Consider the following 24,512-nt stretch of genomic DNA (forward strand, 5'->3'; position numbering starts at 1 on the left):
ATATGCTCCTACAAAAGAGATAGAGTTCTAGCATTCATCTGCTATTAATGAACACTGTAAATGCTACCTGTGGGCAGGGCAGGAAGATCTCGTTGAGGTCAAACTAGTTCGATTTTACCATAAAGGTCATGAAGTCAAAGGGACATAACCTAATTCAATACCTGAAGATCCAGAAAGGCAATAACACAGGGATTGGACGTAAGGAGAAAATGACGCACTCACATTTAACCTTCATCTGCTCCTGCATTAGAGGCGATTATACAGAAACCTGTACAAAAAAATGACCGGCAAAAGTATATGATGGCCCCCCTCAAAACGGAGAGAGCCTGTTATGGTACTCTCCAAGCAGAGGTTGGTGGGAAAAATTGTGACCTTTTCCTTTCATATTTTTTTTCAACCGGCCTTCCCACCAAGCCGAAAAATTATGAAAGGAAAAGGTCACGATTTTTCCCCCCAACCTCTGCTTGGAGAGTATGTTATGGAGGCTACCTACGATGCCTCATGTAATCATTACCTCCATCAAAAACAGATGTGTTGTTTTTGGTCTGTTTCTCTCTGTTGTGTTTCCCATTATTTTTGGTCAATGTAACTAAAGAACCTTGGATTGATTGTGACGATATGTGATATGTGAGTAGGTGTTGAGAAGACAAAGGTCAAGGTCGACTATGGCCTTGATACTACAGCAGAATTTCTGTTTTCTTTATTTTTCTCCTGGACATACTTCGGTCTTGATGTTTTGGTGGCAGATAGACTTTGATGTATGGTTTGATGTAGGATTCTTTTTCTTTCTTCGTACTGCCTAGTCTCTTTGCAGAGATTTGCGGCAGATTGCGCATGGGTTAGTCACATCACAACTGCCTGGTACGAATACACAAAGGAAAATAAAGGAAAATGGTAAAGAAAAAGAAAAAAACAACTGATTTTGTGTGTGCACAGGCCAAATGCGTTTGGTGGGTTAGTATTACATGTTTTTACATATGTACAAGACGTGTGGTGGTGGCTCAATGCATCAAAGTCCGGCTCAAATCAGTTTTGAACTGTGAGAGAGATCCCGCCTCCCCCACAGGTTCAAGTTCGTCTCAAGGTTTGATCAATAGTGTTTCACACAAGAAACATTTGGGACCCACATCTTTTATTAAACATTAGATGTCATTTCCTTGTCGTCAGGGAATCAGCTTGTTAGTCTTCCGTGTGGTCCCTTTGATATCTGACATGTTGTGGTAAGGGGGTAGAAGTATGATATTCATGCTTTGGACATTCATTTTGCCTGCAAAGCTAGCTGCGATACTGCATCTACTCTTGCGTTGATCATACTCTCTGATCTGCATTCTGTGTAACACAAAACATTTACAGACAGGCGACTGCGATCACATCGGAAAATGTCCCCTATTTGAGTCGTGCATATATGTTTTTCCATACATAGCCTAAAGTTATCTAAAGCAGAGGTCTCTAGTACCCTCTACTGATAAAAAACTTTCAAACCAATATAGATGACGCTTTATCCTTGTCCTGAATGCTCGATTATCAAGATTGAAACTTGCTATTGAAGCGTTTCATGGACCAGATCATCACCACTAGCTCGCTTGTCATGTTCTTCCACATTATACATATGCCAAAAAGCAGTTACTCATACCCCTTTCCAATAGGACGGCGCTCTCGCCGCGCTCTCTCTGCGTCCTGAAATTTGACATATCGCTCAATTAATTGTATAGAAAAGAAACAAATCTTTGTACATTTTGTGTGTTTTGTTGTTTTCTCAGTCACACTTTTACGTTTTGTATGATATACCCAGTGTGAAAGCGCGATGGTTACACATGTTCTATTTAGGTCGTAGTGGGAGGGCAGCGCGATCGCCGTATAGTGGAAAGAGGGCCTCTTGAAAGCAACATGACCGGTCTAAAATCATATGCAGGTGCTTGAATAACTATTTTTTGCACATATCTTATTACCGACGCACATTATACATAATCGTTCTTCTTTCTTTTTCTTCTCCTCCCTAGCGATTTAGGTCTGCTACGTAATTACCTTCAGCTTTGATCACATGAGCGGATCACACAGTGCGAATTCTTGGTTGGTTAGGCCAGTGTGTTCTGAGTAATCAAATATAATTTTTATGGGCCGCAAAACAATTCTTGGTACTTTGTTTCTGTATGTCCCAGGGGTGCCAGCGTGAGTCTAATGCAATTACCCCTCAGGTGGATTATTTTCCAGACAAAGGTTGGCGCCAGGACCCCACGATGAGGAGAGTCACTGAAGAGCTGTGAGACGCAATTACTATGCTAACTCGCACTTCTAATTAGCATGGGAATGTAGATGTAGCAAAGAAGCGCTGCAGCTGATTCTTCTCAAGTTAAGTCTAATAGAGAGAGCTGCCTCGCTGTGTATAATGCTTTCTGTGCAAACACTTGCCACATCGGGTAGAGCAGATGTGAGACCAAAGTGCGTATGCCATCAACATAGCCACTTCGTTTTGTCTCTATGTAGCAATGTCGGCGGGCGCGAAGTCTAGAACTCATGGGTTCTATCCTTGACTTTCCTGGCTGGACTTTGTGTCCTTATGAAAGACACTTTACATTACTTTAGTCACGATCACTCCACGGTAAAAAATATGGCTACCTAACTTCCGCTGGAGGTAAAGGTGGCAGTAGACGAGGATTGGGCTAATAGTCCTCCAATGCCGTGCCAAAGACTGACACAGCGGATAACAACCCACGGCCCCTCAAAAGGCAATTTTTACAGTCCGTCCACGGATCAATGTTTTCGACATTTAAAAACAGTTGGTTGGCGCAGCTTGTCAACAGCCACCAGCGCAAACCACCAGCCTACAACAATCATGTTTGTGGAAGGTCGGGATGCCATGTCCAGCTATGTGTAACCAGGGCTTAGGTTTGTAGCAATATTGTTAAAACATTGCGTTAGAAAGATATATTACCTTTGGCAAACACTAATCCGCTAAAGAGCTTGAGAATATATTTGATTCTTCTCATGAGCTAATGGAGCCTCTTAAAAGCACTTTGCTCGACTCTGTCGAAATATATTACTACAACAGCTACATTTTAACACCGCCTAGACTATTTGTCTCTAAGCTGGTTCATCAAAGACTAGCTACCTGATGACGAAGTTAAAAATCATAACTATTCTTTATGTACAGGAAAATTGAAGTATGGTCGATTTTATTATCACAGGGCTACGATGATGGCTTTCCACTAATGTAACTACGCCTTTTTGTCTTCTGAGTTCGGGATCAAAGCAAAGGCATGTATGGGACAGGATTCACAACATGATCTATGCTCTGCACGCTCCCGCGGTTTAAAGAGGTCAAATTGTTGATTGTTCTCATTTCTATTGCTCTCGAAATCAATGATTGAATCAAAGACTACTAATCGGGTGCCGTTTGAGTGCTGTTCCGTGATTATGGTGACCCCATGCTACCACACCATACGCTTCAATCAGGTGGAAGATTGATTTTTGTTCCCAGAAGTCATTACACGCAATACTGAGACAATAACATAATCATCGATCCTAAATTTGATTTTGATAAATTTCCCTGACTTTTCCCTTGATATGGAGAACAGCTGTTGTAATAGCGTCACCAGCTTTGAAAAAAACTACTCATCATGATTTGCCAAAAATTTTAATCTTTAGAAATTCTTCATTGTCCATAAATAAATAGGACTGGGATAGAAAACACATTAAAGTCATGTATATAGACTGTACATCAACTATAGTCTATTTTTTTACCTATTATCCTGCTTATTATATAATACTGGACATTTTAAAGCCTAATTATAAGCTCCTAATCGTAATTATGCTGTCCTTCAGTAAACGAAGACTGCTGCCAGAACTTGAGTGCCCAATATAGCACCTTCTCAGAACAGTATCTATCCCATAAGTGCATTTCACGGAGTATGCTTCAAGGACGTATCCACAAACATTGGAAAAATCCCCCTTTCCATCTAACCTTGCCAGAAGCACCGATTTATCACACTTCTGCTGATTTAGCCGGAAACGAATTGCCCTTGTCCATAATCTGAGGGAGAAACTCTCCAAAGAGCCGAATAGCCGGCAGATCGGAATGCTCGATGCGCGTCCGTGCAGACCTTAATTTCAACATCTCTTTTTTCTCCACTCGTGTGGAAAGCATATCACGACAGTACGCGCAATATCAAATCTTCCCGGAATATGTTATAAGCTTATATGATTTTCCTGAAAGCCACTGAGATTACGGTTCTGATGGGACTGCATACGTGACGAAGTAAACGTGTATATAAGGGTAACACATTTCCCAATGTATAGATTTTTTTGCATATCATGATTTATACGTATTGATCATAAAACAGGAACTGGAGCTGATTTAGGTGATTTCAAACACTTTTAAGGAAAGTATTATTGACAGTTTTTCAAGGACTAAGAAAATAAACCTAATGGATCTTTTGAGCTGACGTTCTCATGATTGCGTGAAACCAGCGAGGCGTTATCAGATATGTTGGGATGGGAGGTATACTCACAGGAATAGAACATCACACTTTATATAGCAATTCAGATTAGCTGTGGGGGTGTGGAATTGTGTGAAGAATGGAATTTCGCCAGCCGTGTGGAATCTCATACGGATGGAATTACAAATTTTATCTTGAACCATACGTAAATCTAACGACCCAACATCATCAGTGTTTGACAGGAAAACATATTTTTGACAGAGATGTAAACAGGACAAAGGGCTATCTCTGTAACTTCAGGGATGGCTATCTGCTTAGTTAGTAGTCCAATTATAATTCATGGCATACCGATATGTCAGACAGTTAATATGTCAGGTCCAGATGGAAAAAAAATTCATGAACATATGTTTTTATCTCCAGGGGCAAAGAGGGTAAGAAAGAAAGTAAGTATTCCCAATGTCAATACCTTACTAGGCAGTTCAAAATGCGTACACTTAACCGACGTACAGTTCGAAATGTGAAAACTTGACCGACAAGGCAGTTCGGAATGTGAACACTTGACCAACAAGGCAGTTCGAAATGTCAACCGACCGTACCCTTTGTAGAAAGAACGATTATCCTCTTGCCTCCAAGAGATGCAGATCGATAATACTTATTTGCTTATTACATAATTTGAGCACAAATATTACTTTAAAATTTGTTCTACATATCAACTATCACCCGCAATATGCCCCGCAAGGCAGTATCAAATTTGAGAGTTTGTTAAGAAAGCGAATATATGAGAGCGATACAAAAGATAAGTCCCTTGCCTTCGGGAGAAACATCGCCTTTATCTGCTTAGTTCGCAACTCCTATCGTTATCTCCTTATCCTCAGATTTATTGTCATAAGAGGGATTGAATCGCACCCCCTGTAGTTGACCCAAGTTTCTGCCTATCAACAGCTTCACGGGCCGACTATGGATTTTCTAGTTAATCGCATAAAATCGTAGATTTGCTTAGGGAAACTCTATTAGTTACTGCTTAAGCGATCTTTAATCCAAAGAAGTCTACAACCCAATGACATTTATCACATTATTCAACCAATAAAGACAATTTATCAGAGTGGTTTTCTTATTTGACATTTGACAATACAGAAAGCCTTATCGAAAAAAGAAACAGTGAAATACGTTTTCATTGATTGATGATTACAAGGGTGAAACTAATTAAAAGGTAATGGCTGCCAATCCGTGTCTACCGCGTCAATAACGACTTGTCATTCTCTCCAAGTGTGATGATACATGTTAATTGTGAAGGGAATATGTTGTTGGTAGACCACAAGAACAACTGTGATGACATGTAATGCAATGGTTTTGTGATTGGTTTCGGTTATCATGAAAGAGATATTCCGACTTCACAGGGTTTCAAGTCAGAAAATGCAAATGTAGAAATTGGTAGCTCACAATACCTATGATGACGTGTTGTTATTACCATGCATGTTGTAGAATGATATAAAATTGCAAATGGAATTTCCGATTGTTGTGCTTGGACCTGAAGCTTGACACAAAATACGTTGGTAATCTGGTAAACTGTTGTTTTAAAAAATTGGGAATAACATTAACATCAACTATTTGAATGGTTTATTCTTTCTTGTGTTGATCTGTATCTATAGCTCATCTTAAGCATTTACATCTAGAATCTATCTGTTTTGTGGCTCATTTTTCCCATTGGTCTCTTGGCTTGAATGCCATGATACCTGCTGGTAATTTGATTTAGGAAGTTATGATAAAAATGAAATAGGGAATATTTTTTCTATTGATTAAAACTCGGACGGTACGGCGAAAATTCCCTTCAAGATAGAAGATTAAACTTCAATTGGGTTCTGTGGCTTAGTAGAGTTGGTAGAGTTTTCGACTTAGGACCAAGTGGTTCCGGGTTTGAATCCTGTCATGTCGCCGGTCATGGTTACCTGACTTGGGCGGGGAGGTACAAGAGCCATATTATTATGTCTGCGTAGTCCGAGCACACTTGAACTAAAATGTACATTTTAGATATGGATAACATTACAGTACAGCTAGCACAGTACAGCTGTAAATCCACATATGATCTATGCGTTAATTAGAAACCTACGTGCAGATCTCACAAGGGTACGCCATTTAATTTCCTTCCTCAAAATAGAACGACATTTTAGAGCGATGTCAGTGACTTCCATCGAGAGTTCAATGACCTCGTAAAGAATAATGTGCATATGATAAGAAAATGCATAATTTCATTTCTGTGGAGGGCGATAGCAACCCTTATGATTGAACATAATCACAGAGCAATACTGATTTTGCGATAATGAAAACCTCATTTATCTTGATAAGAAATGCAGAGTTTCAAAGTTCCGTTGCACTGCACATGAGAGTAGGCTGAAGAGGTCTTTGATGATGTACTTATATGAACCAGGCATTTGATTGTCAAAAATATTTTTAAAAATGTTTATTGTCTTCCAGCGTAAGGCTGCCTGTGTGTCCACTATAAAGATCTTGCCTGAAAACTGCCATAACTCATCATCATTTGGCAGCTTAAACAACTAAAAGTCAGCTCAGTGTATAACTGTTATGTTACGTTATGGTACGTTACGTTATTTTATGTTACTTTACGTTACGTTATCTTATGCTATGCTATGTCATGTTATGCTATGTGATCATGTATGACTGCGACTGGTTCCATTGAGCTGCAAAGGTGCGTTCCTTATGCTCTTACCACAGTGACTTATGTGTGAGGATTCTCTCTCTCCCCTCTCGCTGACGGTGATATCCAACGTAAAACAATTAGTCTGCAGAAATGAGCTGGACTGTTATAAATTTCTTCAAGATCTTACTTGATAAAGTTTTCGTCAGGCCGGCGGCGATACCGAAGATCTTCTGCAGCATCCTTATCTTTGTCTGGTACGAAACCAACGAGACAGCATAGCATAACAAGCTTTAGAATGTCGTTTCATTTCATTAAAGCTAATATCAGGTTGACACAAAAACATAGGCATTACTTGTCTCTTCTAAGAATTGTGAGAAAGTGATCACACATGTTATGAGAGCAAAGTACCAAGAAAAACTGATTTTACTTGAAAACAGCGTCATAACCTAAAATGCATCACAAAGACGTGGTGATTGCAGCCAAATGTGCAGGAATCAAAATGAATACCATAATTTTAGCTTCTTTGCATGCATGCATATTTTCACTTAAAAGCAGATTGCAATAGCACGTATTAAAAGACATTTTAAGACGGTTATGGTACTATTTGATGATACATTTGGATAGGGTCTGCCTGATGCGGATTTATATATACAAGCTTTTTACCCGATAATGTCTCATATTGTATTAGTATATTGTAAACTATTTGATGCCTGCGTTGTCCCAATATTGACTTATGGTGCAGAAGTATGGGGCAAGAGTGGATTGAACGACAAGTCACCAATTGAACAACTTCATCTTAAGTTTTGTAAATGGATGTTAGGTGTAAGAAAAAACTCGAGTAATCTAGCAACAAGAGCAGAATTGGGCAGGTATCCCCTGTGGATTGAAGTACATACTAGATTATATTCATATTACAAAAGATTAGTTAAAGAAGTTCCAACAAATAGCCTACAATTTGAAGCCTTCCTTGTACAACAGGACTTGCACAGACGTAAGCTACCATGTTGGCTATCCAATGTTAGTAAAATCCTGGAGGAGTCAGGGTTTGCGTACCTATTGCTTAACCCTCAAACCACCGTAGCTTTTTTGTGACGTAGATTACCGTATGGGGTCAAAACTGACCCCAAAACGTTTTGTACAAATACAGTTTTTTTGTGAATCTTTTTGTGATTTGTGTATATGTATAGTTTCATTAATCTATGTGGGACAGTCTGACATGATTCGGTGAGAATACTTTTAGCTCATTATCATAATTAATGCAAAAGATCACGAGGACCACATTTTGCACCAACGCTATTCAGACCGGGAAGGAGGTTTTTGATGCCTGTACCAGCTTCAATGCCATATAGCGCCTGAATGGCTTATGCTAAGGCCACCAAACTTGGTAACTTTTTAGGACATGTTAAAAGCAAACATTTTCAGTGAACAAAGTATGTTCATCATTTTTTATGTTGCCATGGTAACGAAATTTAGACAGACATATTTATTACGAAATTTTCTAATTTTGTATTAAACATTTAAGTTTTAAGGTTTTCTTGGCAAATAACAATTGTTTATCACATCTTACAAAATTCAACATACATTTTAGGACTCAATATTCATAATCTATACTAATTCGATGACGTCATCAGTCAAAATCCAAGATGGCGGCCGATATTACCTAGATGACGTCATAATGTCGTCATATAACATGAGAATGGCACAAAAGTTGCTACAATAATTTTGGCTTACATGTACATCATTCTCTGAAAATTTCGTGATCCTACGATAAGTAGTTTAGGAGTGGGTCGCAAAAGTTTGTTTAAAATAATGCTGGGGTCAGTTTTGACCCCACTGGACCATGCATAAACTTTCGAGGATAACTTAATCAACAATGAGTCAATCTCGGTAAAAACGTATAAGAAGTTATAGGACAGATGTACAAACAAACTCCTATAAGGAAATTTGTTTTCGACCAGAAATGACATAATGGCACACATTGATATACGCCTGGGGTCAGTTTTGACCCCATACGGTGGTTTGAGGGTTAACAGTGATCACAACACATCGTTGGCTCAGGCTGAAATAAAACAAAGACTGGAAGACACCTTTCTTCAAAACTTTTACTCAGAAATTAACTCCCCTGGTATTAAAGAAAACCAAGGGAATAAATTAAGAACCTACAGAAAATTCAAGTATACATATGAAAGAGAAAAATACCTCGATATAACAAATTTTAGCTATCGCCGAGCCATGACTAAACTAAGGATCAGCGATCATCCTCTACAAATTGAAGCCGGTAGATACACCCGCACTCCTCCAAATGATAGATTATGTATGTTTTGTGATAAGAACTATAGGTATATAGAAGATGAAGCGCACTTTCTTCTAGAATGCTCACTGTATAAAGATATACGCAATACCTTTGTTAATAGTACTACGCTTGCAAAACAGAAATATGCACAACTAACAAAAGAAGACTTTTTCAAATATATGATGACATCAGTTAACTATGATTTGATAGAAGAACTCTGTAAGTTCGTCTTCACATGTTTCAAGAAGAGGGAGGAAGCATGTAGAAATATAGTCGTAAGTAGAACATAGGATAGCTTACTTATCAGACTCTTTGTATGCGACTTACTGCATTTAGCCCTAGGAGGGCATGAATATGCAATAAACTTCATTGTCATTGTCATTGTCATTGTATTCCGACTTCCAAGCAGCCTATATACATGTAGTTGAAATATGTTACTACAACTTGTCAGGTTGTTGACGCTACACGATGCTAAAAAATTAGTCTGAGAATTTAACTCTCTGATAGCCTTTCTATTACAATAATACTGTCCTCTAAGTTAAATAGTGGAGGAGATATTAGGATTTCAGATATTTTTTCTACATCAAAGCCCCATCTTCTTGCATTTTCATTGGTGCATCTAGTGCACCCTTGGACTGTGTATGTCAACACTTCGCATTCAAATGTGCGTAGAGCACAGGATTTAACAACTCTAGTCGGTGGTGTTTTGTTGTACTAAATGGAAATAGCAGCACATAGGGAGCATTTTGTCAAAACAGGTAAGATGAATTGTTAGTGTATGACAATGATTATTACGAATCAGTTATCCAATACTAGTAATTGGTATACTGTCCTATCGAAAGTATTGCAAACTTTTACGAGATAACAATGAGTGATGTGATTTTCGACAGCACTTCTGTGTACATTTATTGACCAAGTCGCACACATTTTGGCATCATTTATAAGTCAGTAAAAATCACGCAAAATAAATGAGTGAACATTTGAAAATAAACCACCGGTACCGTCGTGATAAATATGAAGTTATTAGAACTGTTGAAACACGTATCATATAACTCATGCCATTCAGATAATGCGATTTCAGATGTACATCAACACCCACTAATGACCTCATTTTTCTTGTTACCAACTGACAAGGTGCATACATGAAGGTATAATTCAAGATCATTAGTCATGTGTCCCTATTAATTATAGTTTGTGCGACACGAGTCTCGAATTATCATGCCGTATAAGTCGTCTTATAGGAAGTACTTACAATAATTCAGCCTGAAAGTCAAAGACGAACGAGAGTTATTATGCACTCTTCATATTCACCTTGGAAGATAGATTTGTATTGTCAAAGTTTGTACTCGTTCCACCAAGCCATGACGAATCTCAAATGTGGGCGTTATTGCAACTCAGCGTGCAAACTGTCTTGAAGGACTGCTGAGACAAATGAAACAATTTTCCACTCGTTAAGTCCCTCCTGCTGAACCGCAAACCCCCATCAGTTCCATGTAATGTGAATTAGATTGAGGGCACCTCGTCATTGACCCTCTACATCAGTCCTGTCTAAGTTAACCTTCTTAACATGCCTGGTAGTTTGTGTCTGTCGGCGTTATTAACGTATTTGTCCACAGAGGCCGCGACCTGCTGATGAACATGGTGGTATCGTTTGAAAGCGACTAGATCAAGTGACCTGGGGATACATATTTCATCAAACGGACTATTTTTAGATAGCAGAAGACTATATAAGATAGCTACTTTGCACAATAATCAGGACATCTTCGATGACACCGATGTCAAAGTATGCTTGTGACCTTTGAAGGTTAGAATATTTTCTTTTCCAGCGGCATGTATGCATTTCTGGATGCATATATCCCACGCAGCAAGTCTACATGAATATGCTCATAGGAATAACCAAATATGTAATAAGTGTAAAATGACATATCACTGTGGAAATTGTGATGAATTATCGTGAGTTAAGACGATCGATAGTGTTCAGAGTGGTATTCTCGGGTTTTCCTTGTAATTCTCTAAATGTAAATCGAAAGAACCGCACCTAATCATGAGCATATTAGCATGACAAATGGCCGCTTGGCTTTACATAAGTACAAGCTTTAGTGTGGTAACATCAAACTAAAAAGGCAGCTTGTACTGCAAACAGTTACAATCCGTTGTTATGGACTAGTTCTATTTTTCATTCTGAATCACGTTTATTTTCATTGTCGGTTCTTCTTCAACATGCATTTATGTTTTTTGGACGTCTTCTCACACAATACAGCCAACTCATCTTCTAATACAGACGTGACATGCTAATACTTTCATCAGTGAGATACACACACTAACCAGAATTACTCAGCCAACCAAAACTCAAAAGTAATCACAGCTTATATCTAGTGTACAAGTGTATTCAAAAATCAATTCTTATTGCACAGATGTGGGCCTCTATATTCTGTACTCCAAAACCGCGTTTTGATCATTAAGGCAAAACTTCCTTCAATGCCAATTTACAACTTGGGAATTACACATTCATTTACAGTCTTCATTTTAATTAATTTGTGAAGAATTGCAAAAAAAAAAATTTTATCACTACAATATACGCATCCTTGCGACCAATTGTAAATTGACAGTAGCTTTCAATAATTCTAACATGTAATAGGGTGTTTAATGACTGACCTCATATTCAAGCGTGGTCCGTACTTCATTTTAATTTCTTACACTTATTTTATATAGGCTATCGTTAGATCGTATGAGGTACTTACCAGCGGTGGTTGACGTATTCAGACTGACCCCCACACTGCCACATACCAGCAGCACACAGACAATCAGCGAGCAGACTCCTGCGGTAGCCATCACATTCTCAATGTACTTCTGCTGGCAGATCGCAATAGATGGTTGCTTCTAGTCCTTGTGACGGAAACATTTATCACGTCCAAACACCGATGGTACGTTGGAAACTACAAGATGTTGCTAATGCTTTTTAGCAGTTTAACTTTAACATGCTATTCAAGCAAAAAGACGTTGGAATCACTATGGAGCTTGGCATTTCTGCAATACTGCGATGGAAATCTTCTACAAACAGTTCTGAGGGTACCACGCTGGAATGGCTTATAAGAGACGTCAGAATCCCAGTGGAATCCTTCTTCAGATTCCTGTAGATTTACCTTTGTCCCTCAAAGTCTCCAACAGGAAGTCCATAAGAATACCTAGGCATAACCCGTTTAGAGATATATTTTTACACTACAGAATATGTCTTCCAGTTGATATCTCCTCCGTAGTTTTCACCTGCACAGGTACAGTCACACGTCTTACACTTCTCCAGTTGATACTTAATGCAGTAGCGAAAAAATCTGTACTTAAAGGCGTCGACGATTACCATTGACCTTTCTGTACTTCATTGGCTGTGATAGATCGGCTATAATGGTCCTTAGGTCTAAGATGCTACGAAGCTGTTCCAATCGTCACTCCTTTAGTTTGTAGCTGTGTGGACGTTCTACCACAGAGTGCGTCGATGTCCAGAATCGTCCTCACTATTCTGCTTTAACGAAGACAGGGCTTCTTTGGTCGTTCTTGGCTCTGAACCCAGAATCTCCTGCAATCATCACGGCTGTCCCTCTCCGTTCGCCACTGCAGTGATAAGGCTCCTGTACCTCCGCCTATTCTTCGAATTGCCTTCACATTCAAGGTTTAAACGCGTGCATGTCTGTTGAGGCAAGGATAAATGGAAAGATAATGTCATCTGTGCCTTGTGATCACGGCAGCTGCAAATTGCTATCTTAACAACGTAAATATCTGCCTGTAAGATGTACCGCTGGTGTTAAGTCTACAGGCGCCGGTAAGATTTCACCAGCCCCGGGCATCTGAAAGCTACTATAGAAACGGCCATCACACTATGATTCACAGCAGATATAGACACTTTGGTGCAGCTGATGCCTTTCCTGACACGCCGTGCTAGCCATGGGGCATGACTAGCATGGGTAATGTGACCGAGATGGGATTGCGCTACTTGTTTCGGAAGCAAAATGTCTCTCGATATGACAGACCTGCTTTCAGGAAAATACTTGGGAATGACACTGGGGAAATCCTTACGCAACATTTCAAACATGTACTGGGAATAAGAAAAAACATTTAGGCAGCTACGTAAAAGAAAATAACTTACGGTAGTGTGGGGAACATATGTTTGCAATGTGCTGTATAAAGAAAGGCACAGAAGCCAATGGGTAACATTTTGCCAAAATGTACTATAAAACTTGGTTTAGAATAATTTTGGCGTTACATCCCATCTAACCATAGCAGCCTAAATAATGTTAACTTCTTCCGCTAAACAGAATGTCACAAACGATTTACAAGAAATACAACATCACGGGTATACTGTCCGCACTCTACGCCACAAATCATTTAGTTCGTTGCCCTTCCTGCCTTTGGAAGAGGTACTAGTATGTTGAGGTGTTTTGTATCCATACCAATAGGCATCTAATTTTGTGCCGATCACAAGAATCTGTTTCCAAATAAGAATGACGTGTAGATGAATAATTGAGTGTTATCCTAACGCATTTTTGGTAAAGATTCAAGAATTCTATCATCAAGAACGTGCTTGCCCACCTGCTCATATTGCTTGATCCACGTGCATTGAGACTCCTTGTTGAAAGACTTCGCTGCAAATGAAACAGTCGGCTGAACTACATGCCAAGAGGATGCTCTCGACGGGCACATCCACTTAAAACCTTGCAGATATATATGGCACTATCTAAAAGGTCGTCACACTGATAGGAACGTTTCCCATCACCAACTGCCGAAGATGTTCTAGAGGTCCTCAGTGTAGATTAGTTGGCAGACCGTGGAGAGGTCTTTATTTCAGTGCTACGTGAGCGGCTTGTACTGAATATAACATGCTCGAGAGACAGAGAGAGAGATTTTGGCGTTGAGATATCCCGGCAAACTGTACAAGCTCGAGTAATCTTGTTGGCGATGTTTGTCATGCTCTGCTGGCGACATCGCCGCTGTGGATTTGCATACTATCCGTTGAGGGTATATAGCGTACTCCGCCCTGCGAACGCCTAAAAACTACAACCACGTCTCTTTACTGTCAATTATAGTCGCAAAATTACACGAAAACTGAAGAAAATGATCTTTCGACACATGCTTCCATTACACCTTCTAAGGGATTAGAAGAGAAACACATCTGGCTAGAATTAGTTCCAAGCTAATATAATGAGGCGTAAGTCATTATTTTGAGTCCCATAGCCATATAAATGCAAATACGTTTTATCATTACCTTAGGTTTTATTAGTATACGAGGCAGAATCTACTTATAGATTTATACATGGCATTTTTCGAACATGCCTTTAGGACTTCAATTATCCAGTAAATGCCGCCTTCAAGTCTGCACAAAGAAAGCGTTTCTGAACTCTCGACATGGCATTTGAACGTTTACACTAGAGTCAATATTTTAGCTCTCTTGTAGGTCGAGATTGCAAACTTCATCTTAGCAAGAACCCAGGTGGTAGGGACAATGGAAATGAACTTTCTAAGTCTTTTTTTCGCAGATTCATCAATAACTATAGAATACATCATGCTGCATGCCAAGAAACATTCATCTGACCTTCACTCCTTATCCCAAGTGTGCTGTGAAATAAGCAGGAATGTTTTTACGATTATCTAGACGAGTGTCGTCTATGCGTCATACTTCATATATCATATCAGTATGCTGTTATCATAATTGGAAAGTAAAATGAATGACAGAACTCTATTGCAGGACGCCAGGAACAAAACTGACATTGATAACCTGGAGCTGCCCAACAGCCATGAATGGCATACACTGACTTACACATAAATGACATTTTGTATATAGCAATAGGTGATAGGATGGCCGAGTCATGACTTATCTGCATGTATTTTGATATGGTATAGCCAATGTTCGGTTAACATTGTCGAAACATTTAGAAACCAATGACAACCAATGCATACTAACGACTGCTGACATTGCATTTTCAATTGGAATTGTCAGTGCAATGCTAATATTGGATGACGTGACAACACACACAACTATGCGTTATGAGGCTTGGTGCACTAATTATGCATATGCAGTGATTGGGCAGTGTATTTCAGTCAATAAATGTGATTTATAAACAAAACGCACCATTTTTATTCACCATGTTATACCATAGTATGTGTCCACTCAACATCATTATACTATGATTAGATAGGACATACGACCTTTTCTTCATAAAACAGATTATGCATTTAAACTTATCAGAACTGATACAATGCATAGCAATTACATGTGCTTTGGGAAGACTCGATTTCAGCTATATATTACTGCCACTACACTGCTTAAAGTGTTCAATGAAACAGCACGAAAGTGCATCTTATGATAGACAAGATGCTACATCTAAATTAGTAGCTACCGAAGTGCACTTTCTGACAGCCTAATTGGTAAGGTAATAACAGGCGCAGTATGGAATGGTTACACTTGCATTAGGCTATTAGGCATGGCATCTTCTCTGACAAATCTGTCAGTTTATGACAGCACCTAATCAAGATTAAAGTAAACTCTGGTGGCGTTACCCAGCGGGTTAGGAATATCAAAACATTGTTGATCTTTGGGTTGATTAAGAAACTGATTGTTCGGTAGATTCTACTTATTTATGTCCCGTTGAATATCTAGATAGATGACGAAAACATGGTCAATTGTACGGTATTGCATCTTGAATGATAGTCGGACAATGATGTCGATCGTGTTTAGCAAAATGTGTTAACTGATATAGACTAGAAAAATACAACACCACGAAATGTTATAACCGAGATGTATTTTTTCACAATATCAAATCATACTGTTGTGATACAAGCTTAAGACAGATTACTTCATCAAATATCAATTAGAAATTTTTGTGTGGGATTGATGAGATTGGGATTTTGATGCGGATGATGTATTAGTTTGCGAATATTTTTTTTCTTAATCATTTGAAAAGATGAGGAAGCAAATCATCCTGTGGGAAAAGCAAATCCTTCACCATATGACAATTAGTAGAACAGCATGTTATAGATCAGGAGAGGTTCGAGCAGTGGCCCTTGTGGAACACATGTACTCACCGTCTATTTGCTAGTCCGTTACCATAGTGCAACACATTAAACTTCCTTGCAACACATATACAGACCATATGAAGATGCTAGTCACATATAAAACAATATATTATGGACAGAAAACCTTGTGTCATTCGTATTTTGGAATTTTCACATCCGAACTGCAATAATATTGTTGAAATTGTGAAGCATAGTCGACATCCGTTACGTCTACGTGATGCACCAAGGCCTGCAAATTAGTAACCATAGAGTTACAAAGTCCATTTCCGTTTCTTTGGCTTTCATGATTTCCGGATTAGCTTCTCGGTCGTAAATATTCAGACATTTTTCTTCATGACTGCGCATTTTCATTGCCTCATTGTATCTCCACCCACTGAGGTCTCAGGACAATTTTACTGCGCATCCAAAGTTCATAAACGGGGGAAAATATCTTACAATTCATTCAACATTTTGAATCTCTGCGTCGAATACGTCATTTACAGTTTGAAGATTACTTTTCAATACCGGATGTCCGTAAAGCCTGGCCGGATATCGTTGACAGATGCGTCAGCGGGAACGCAAACCACATACACAAGGTGTAAACTATTCAAACTAAGCACGTCATTTATTACTCTTATGTACGTCAACGCTAGATACATCCATTCTAGCTTCCACTTTGGGCCCCTGGGATAACGACTTACATGATGGACAATGTGTTTCGGTAGTACGCATCGTACGAACTGGGATATGCGCACATAGCCGGTAATTTAGTATTGATCAAGGCTCAAGATACTTATCTGAAGATTGAATAAATGTATCGATGATAGGTTTCCTGTCCATCAAACTATTATACTTAACGAGGTACTTCTCTCAGATAGGACGTTGAATGGGGGCCCGTGTTGGAGGCAAGCCAGACCTCGAGCACGTAATAGAACGTCCTGCACTTATAAAAAAAATGAGGGTCCATTCCGGTGTGAATGGTTCAGATGAATCTGTCCAACTATGAATCTTGTGCAAACATGTTGTATTGCGCCTTGGGATTTTATGGAGGAAATCCATGCGCGCATTGATACTTTTCGCCTGTTCTGCAAAAAAATAACCTACTCGGGGCTCCACGTCCGGAACTTGCCGACTCATATTGCGCAATAGGTTAGCATGTGTCGTCTTGTATAAAACACGTTATGTATTCCGTACTAATTTCGTCAAACCCTTGGTCCAACTGGCCTTACGGTATTCTCATTACAGTCATATACATGTATCACCCAAGGTCCTCGGAGTCATATACCAATAGTGTTCTTTTTGTACGTTCTTGTCAATCTATCAAATGTCAATTACTGCAGTTCAGCTAAGTCTACTAAGATGAACAAGACAACCTACATGCACCTTCTACAAATACTCTTTTGCTACATTGTGTTCTGCTTCAATTTCTATCATCAGTTCTGTGGCTTAATTGATTTTTTGCTGGATTTTATTTTTTCACCCTCCCGCATTGGTTTTGGGGTCTCTCGGGACGGTCATTTTTAAAATCATTGTGGCGTCGATCCGCTTTAAAAGGTATAAAACGTAGACAACAAAAACTTGCTGCCCCTACCACCTTTGACATTTTGTTTCATCCCTTGTGACGTACATAAAAGAGAAATAACAATATTTCAAGAAGATTATAAACGTTGCATAATGTATACAACTGATGTCAAATGCCTCATTTTATTCATGTTCATTAAAAACATAAGCTACAAGATTCCAATGGCATGTAACAACAAATATTATAGTAGGACAGAAGATGTAAAAAAAATAGGTACAGAACATGGTAAATCCCTAAAGATTTGGTTTATTCACTTGAACTTTATAGTCTGTTATGCAAGCTATGAATATTGAAATGTATATCTATTTGCCATTCATGTTATATGGCAGACTGCATTCGAACTTTGGGCAGGAATGCGCCATGAGAACATTTCCATCGTTCTCAGATAAAATTGTGTCGTAGTTCCATTACTGGTGACATTTCTACTGAATGTTGCCAGGTACTTACTCCATATCGTATCCAGATAATTGCGAGAATCTGGGTCAAACCAAATCTATACATTACCTTTCACGGATCAAAGACTCAAATTCCAAAAGAGCTAACCTGTAATCTTACCTGTCACAATGATTGATGGCATGAGTTGTAATGTTTATTAACTACGTCTATTTTACTGTTCTTGCCAACTGCGCCCTTTATCAAGCAATTCCAATAGTTTCAATTTGTGACGATTGCCAAAATTAGGACGAAGTCGACGGATGCTTCTTTTATTTTGTAACAAAAGATTTTGTCATGGATCTTCAAATACCCAAATCATCTGGTGTCAACAACGAATTGACAATTAAAAGTTGACCTAGATCCTCCAGTGTGTGGTCTTTCATCAAGGACTTAAAACACCCGTGCTCCTGACAAATGTGTCAAAGGCCATACCTGTAACTTGTGACCAGATTCTCTGTCTCTAGATCAAAGCACTAAGACAGGTCAAGGGTCGGGTACCTGGTCAAGCTTTCTCTAGATTTATCGGCTTATCTGGTATGCTTAATAGCCAATGCATCACACCGTGTTCACAACAAACAAAATCGCACACCGTTTATCTTCATAAATCATCTTAACAGATAGTTGAAAAATAAAGAATTAACTTGGCTCACGGAAGTTCTTGTTGTGACAGGAATAGCTGACGGCTCGTGTAGTATATATATATATATATATATATATATATATATATATATATATTATATATCGTACGTTGATTAGATGAGCGAAAGCAGCTGGATTTCGACCTTCCAACCTCATTGTCTAGAGCCAGGGACACTGATCACTGGACCACATTTTAAACAGTTAGCAGATTTCTGATATTTCTGAAGTGTACAGAAACCAGTGAGACGAACGGTCGACCAGTGCATTTTATTCAAAGGTCATATATAGCAATGTTAGCTTATGTTGATGAATAGAGACATTAATGTAAGAGACCGAAGTACATGATAGTCATAGATTCAGACATCCAATACTAAGACACAGCACTGCTTTAACACATAATAGACAAGTTGTCATTTCTAAACGGAATGTGAACGGGTTCGCTTTATGATAACATACCCCTGCAGTATGTAATCGAACGTGGTGGTTCATGAGCAAACTTCTGTTTGATACATTTCACGTTATTCTGTAAGGTTACTTCAGCAATACGCCAGTGGACAGAGACAGTTCAGCCCACGAGTCTATCTGCTCATTTTTTCCATCATACTCACTTAAATCTGATGTAAAAATAATAAAACGACTTGAGATGAGAAATGTCCGACAAAAGGCAACCTGATGAGGTAAATCTGTCAGGATGCGTGATCAATGACTCAGAGGAAATTAAAGTGTTATGATTTCCAAATGATTTAATGAACCTTACACAATACGATTAGGACAACCGGATAAAGTATAGTGTTTGAATTGATGTGTAGATGACCTTCTGGAGAAAGTCAATTACTTCCTGTCAGACAAGTAGACTCATTGGGACGTAAAATATAATTTACACCTGCATTTAGACTCATTCTCAGTCATGGATGAATGACAGTGTATGCTATCAGTGACATTTGGCTCTTAAGACGATTTATCGAGTTGTTTGGAATGTTTTGCACAATGTATATTGTTTCTCCCGGATGTCGGAGATTAACCGTAAGATATGACGGAGAACAGAATAAGAACTAGTCCTATCATACAAAGATTCAAATGTTATAACTTCTACTACCATTTATCTATTGCGATATTAGTAGACAATGTAATCTGGAGTCGTTTATTACACGTTGATTTGCAATTTTCTTCAGACGAATACAGTGAAATGATAAATGCCTGGTGCAAGTAGGCCATTTCGGTGTCTGCAAGACAGTAGAGTCGCGGTGGATACGCGCATACTCATAACCCATTGATATTTGGCAAGTGAGTAATACGTGCATGAAATAAATCAACAAGAATCTCAAATCAACAAGTCGTTGATATCTTATGTGTCTACTGGTGTTTAAAGCAGAGGAATATGTATTGAAATACAATTATCGCATAGCCAGGCGACTTCGACATATTAGAAGCTGCCATTTCATGCTAGTTATGACGCCGTAAAAACACATAGAACTGTCACGAGCCGGGAGTCAATTGAATTTCTAGGTGTTAGAAAGTTTAGAAAAACCGGACCCAATCAAAAGGAGCGATACACAGGAAATTGGCCAATCAGATTGAGGGATATACAGGCTGGTAGGGATGAGATCCAACATGACGCCACTGTTCAAACGCGTCAGACATGTAGGATTCGTTTGGCTTGCGCAGGGAGTGGTGGTGAGACTTTATGGCTTGCTTATTGGCCATGCAGGTAAAAGGGTTCGGAAAGCAGGGAGAGCAACAGTCTGGTCGGGCCAGCAAAGAAAAAAAGCCGAACTAACAAAACGGCGACTCTGAAGTGAGCAAATTTGCCATTGGGAGTCGTCACGCCTAGATATACCTGTATATGAAAATGTCTGTATGATAATAGGTGCCATAACTCATGGTCGGTTCATGTAATCACTGAATGAGCCCCCAAGCGCGAGCGTGCACTATAGCACTATATACACCTCATCTCAGGGTGGTTTATTAACTCTAAATTGAAGACTATTAGTAGCTAACTATCATAGTTCAATTCAATAGTTACTGTACCAATATGTTCTCCATATGCCGATGGCAATTTTGAATAAAAAGTTACTGGCTACTACAGCCTCCACAACTCATTTCTATTCAAACGAAGACTAGCAATACATCAGGATGACACAGAGCGCCTACAGCGCCGTGGAAATCGTGTTCGGGCTCGTAGTAGGAGTGTTAGCTAGATTCCACTAGCATCAAATTGTCTCCACTTACAAGAGACGCCCTTGCAACTTATGATTCACTGCTCGTTCAATCACATGTGCTACCTAAAAAGTTAAGTTTACGTCATCGAAGTGCTGTATTGCCCATTACTTGACTAAAACTGGAGTTTGATCCTACTAAAGTAACACCAATCAGCTTAATGATGAAAAAGCAATACAAAGTCTTTTAAGTACATGTATTACCTGATCTATATCTTGATCATGAGTTACTGGGTAATGGTCGCACGATTTAACAAGAACACGGAACAAGGCAAGTCTATTACCTGCCAATTACTGTTGATGGAATCTACAATCACCAACACATTCAAGATAAAACCCGTCTGTACCATAATTCTGTTGCTAAACCGCGTACTCTCAAAAATCAATACCGCTACAATTTCCTGTTTACAAAAGAAGGTCAATTTGGGATTTTCCAATGAAATGGATAATCTCCGTACCTGCCCATAAACCAAAGGTAACGGTATTAGGATTATTGCTAGCAAGTACTTTTCCAATTTTACTTCAGACATGACATGACATCCTGGCGCCAGATTACCATGTTGGTCATTAGTTTTAGTGTACACGTCATCGAAAGAACATATGGGTTAGAGGGGTCAACTGCTATTAAAAGACCAATGCAATGCTGTTTTAAGTTTTTTTGCAAACCATAATAGACCGTGATTTTTCCTTTGATCATAGCGTCATTTGAACTTTATGCAAAAACATCATTTTAACCTAGTTTCCCTAAATTTGTACAACTTCGTTTGATCCTTTACCCACTCCGCTGACTTTACCATCGAAATGTAATCTTTATCTTCGTCAATTAATTACCAAGGCAGTGATTATAGGAAATAAATACCTACCAGTAGTAGATATACATCTTTCATAGCGAGATATGTACTGCATTATCGCGTAATTGTGGGTTCTTAGATCATCTTATGTAATACGTAACTTGGTTATGTGATATGAAAAGCGGACTGCAGGCCGATTTTAGCTTTCATGTGAATAAATAAAGGTTCAAAGGTTCTTAGTCATATTGAATTGATATAAAATACGCACAATTACTATTACTACAGTTGAAAAAAAATGTAGGTAAAAAACCATTGATTCATTGTATACACTGATACACACTGTTTTTGAATATGAGTACAAGTGGTTCGTATTTACCCACGAAAATATCGGACAGGTAAATGTTTTATACGGATCTTATGTTCCTGCCACTGTTTACGGATGTAAAACACTTATTATTTCCCACGTCTTTCCTATTCCAAGGGAACAATGGGACAAATATTCCAAGCTCGTTTAGATGAAAATAAGATACCCATATGGTGACGAAACACATTTCATCAAAGTGACTATACGTATCGCTGAAAGTGGTTGAACAGCGCTAGCAGCAATCTAAAAGGATAAAATCTGACCAGGTAGACTGCTATTGGATTGTACAAATGGCAATAAAGGTAGCAGAGTTGCTCCGGACAGTAAACCTACCAAACCTGGCCTGGAGCATTATCTGCTTTTTCCATCAACACATTACTTTACGACTTAACCTTTTTACAAGCGCACCGACGCAAGTAATGCTACTTAAGGCATGCGTTAATGTGGCCTTAATCCTCCTGACCACTTTCATTTTCATGACGAAGGTAACTTTTTTGTTTTGTTTCGTTGAACCTTTTTGGGGGTTTCTCTAGGGAATGTAATCCATATACTCAAATCAACATTTCGTAAAAAGCCATGATCAACAAGGTTCTAACGTCTTTCTACGTTGATGTTATGATATGCTACACGGAGAAAACAACAAGGACGTTATTATTTATGGTAATGCTGATGCAACGTAATGGTTTCTGGCAGGGACAAAATGAACACAAAAGTGATGCAGTTAAGGCGTTATTGTTTATAGTAATGCTGATGCAACGTAACGGTTTCTCAACCAGGCCAAAAAAATGGATGCAAAATTGATGCATTTAGCCCAAATACATTCGAGGCATTGTACAAAACATGTTTCTGTAGCTACAAACTAATACAAGTAGGTAGCGACATATAAATTTCAAATTGTAGATAAAACTCTGGATCTATAAATCTTTACTCGAAATAAAACATGCTCTATTTGGCTTTTCTGCTAACAGATGACTCCACTGATTTCACACCACTGACAGTAACCCGACCGTTACATTTTACCATCTTCCCATTTGGTACCTTTGATGTCGGTTAATGGATGGAAAAGTGCTGTTGCCTAATGGACAGACCGACACCTCCATCATAAGTGCAGAGCGAAATGAAGGATTTACATCTGTCTGCGTTTCCCTAGCGTTTCACTTCCCTTTGATGTCTTCAGTTTAGGAAGGCAAGCAGATCCACAGCATCTTCTAAAACAGGCTAATCAGCTCAACTGGGAAAGGCACACGGCACGTGGTGAATACGGATCGTGTCTCCACTGTGCTGTCTACCCTCTTCCCGCCGCAGTTGGGGATTAGAAACCAAACGTGATTGCTACAATAATGCTATTACCACTTCAAAGAGAAGACCGAAGACAAATCTAAGCCTTGTAAAAGCCAGGGTATATCCCTTGTCGCAACAGAACAAATCGTCTTAAAGAGGAGCTTCACTGAATATTACCGACTAGAAACTGCTTTGGGACTATTTTCAAAGTCAGTCTAAGTGGACTGAAATTTCCTTTTGGGAAAACTTGCAACGTATATCTGCAAAACGTTTTCACTGATAAATAAATAACCGAAAAATCAAAATGAATAATATTTGTCTTCGGTACCTTATTGATCAACTGTCTCAATACGTAATCCCGAGTGTCCTTAAATGACTTGTCCTCTCAGCACTTTTAGACAATAGACAACAATTTGCCTTGTAAAGGTGTTAAGCCACCATAAAGTTAGTATGTAATGGCGTGTCTTTACAACACTACCACCCAAGATCATCACCAAAAAAACGGTTGGCTGCAGCACAGACTGACCGTATCTTCCTGACTTTTTACAGTGTTAACTTTCCTCACAACTCTAGTAGGCAATGCTGTGTCCTCAAAACGTCCTTACATTTAGCCAAGAACGTGTCCTTACAGTACTTTATGGGAATGAAACGGGCCTGTTCATCTTGCAACAAGATGACGTGATACATCATACATCTACGTACGTGACATGCACATGTAACGTTACATGTATTACCTTTTTCTAGGTAAATCCGGCCATTCATAAAATCTTCATAGCAA

General features: G+C 38.9%; 1 protein-coding gene across 1 annotated transcript in view; it reads right to left on the bottom strand.

The window, feature by feature from the left end:
* Nucleotides 1-14,351, bottom strand: part of LOC118412539 (glutamate receptor ionotropic, kainate 2-like) — a 32,990-nt gene extending 18,639 nt beyond the window's left edge. The window contains exons 1-2 of the mRNA XM_035815451.1: nucleotides 13,967-14,351; nucleotides 12,127-13,067 (exon numbers count right to left, since the gene is read on the bottom strand). Of these exons, the coding sequence (XP_035671344.1) occupies nucleotides 12,127-12,217 (91 nt within the window). The 5' untranslated portion in view covers nucleotides 12,218-13,067; nucleotides 13,967-14,351. The remainder of the gene's footprint in view (nucleotides 1-12,126; nucleotides 13,068-13,966) is intronic.
* Between the last annotated feature and the right edge of the window lie 10,161 nt (nucleotides 14,352-24,512).

The sequence above is a fragment of the Branchiostoma floridae genome, chromosome 3 (assembly GCF_000003815.2).
Source record: "Branchiostoma floridae strain S238N-H82 chromosome 3, Bfl_VNyyK, whole genome shotgun sequence".
Lineage (NCBI taxonomy): Eukaryota > Metazoa > Chordata > Leptocardii > Amphioxiformes > Branchiostomatidae > Branchiostoma > Branchiostoma floridae.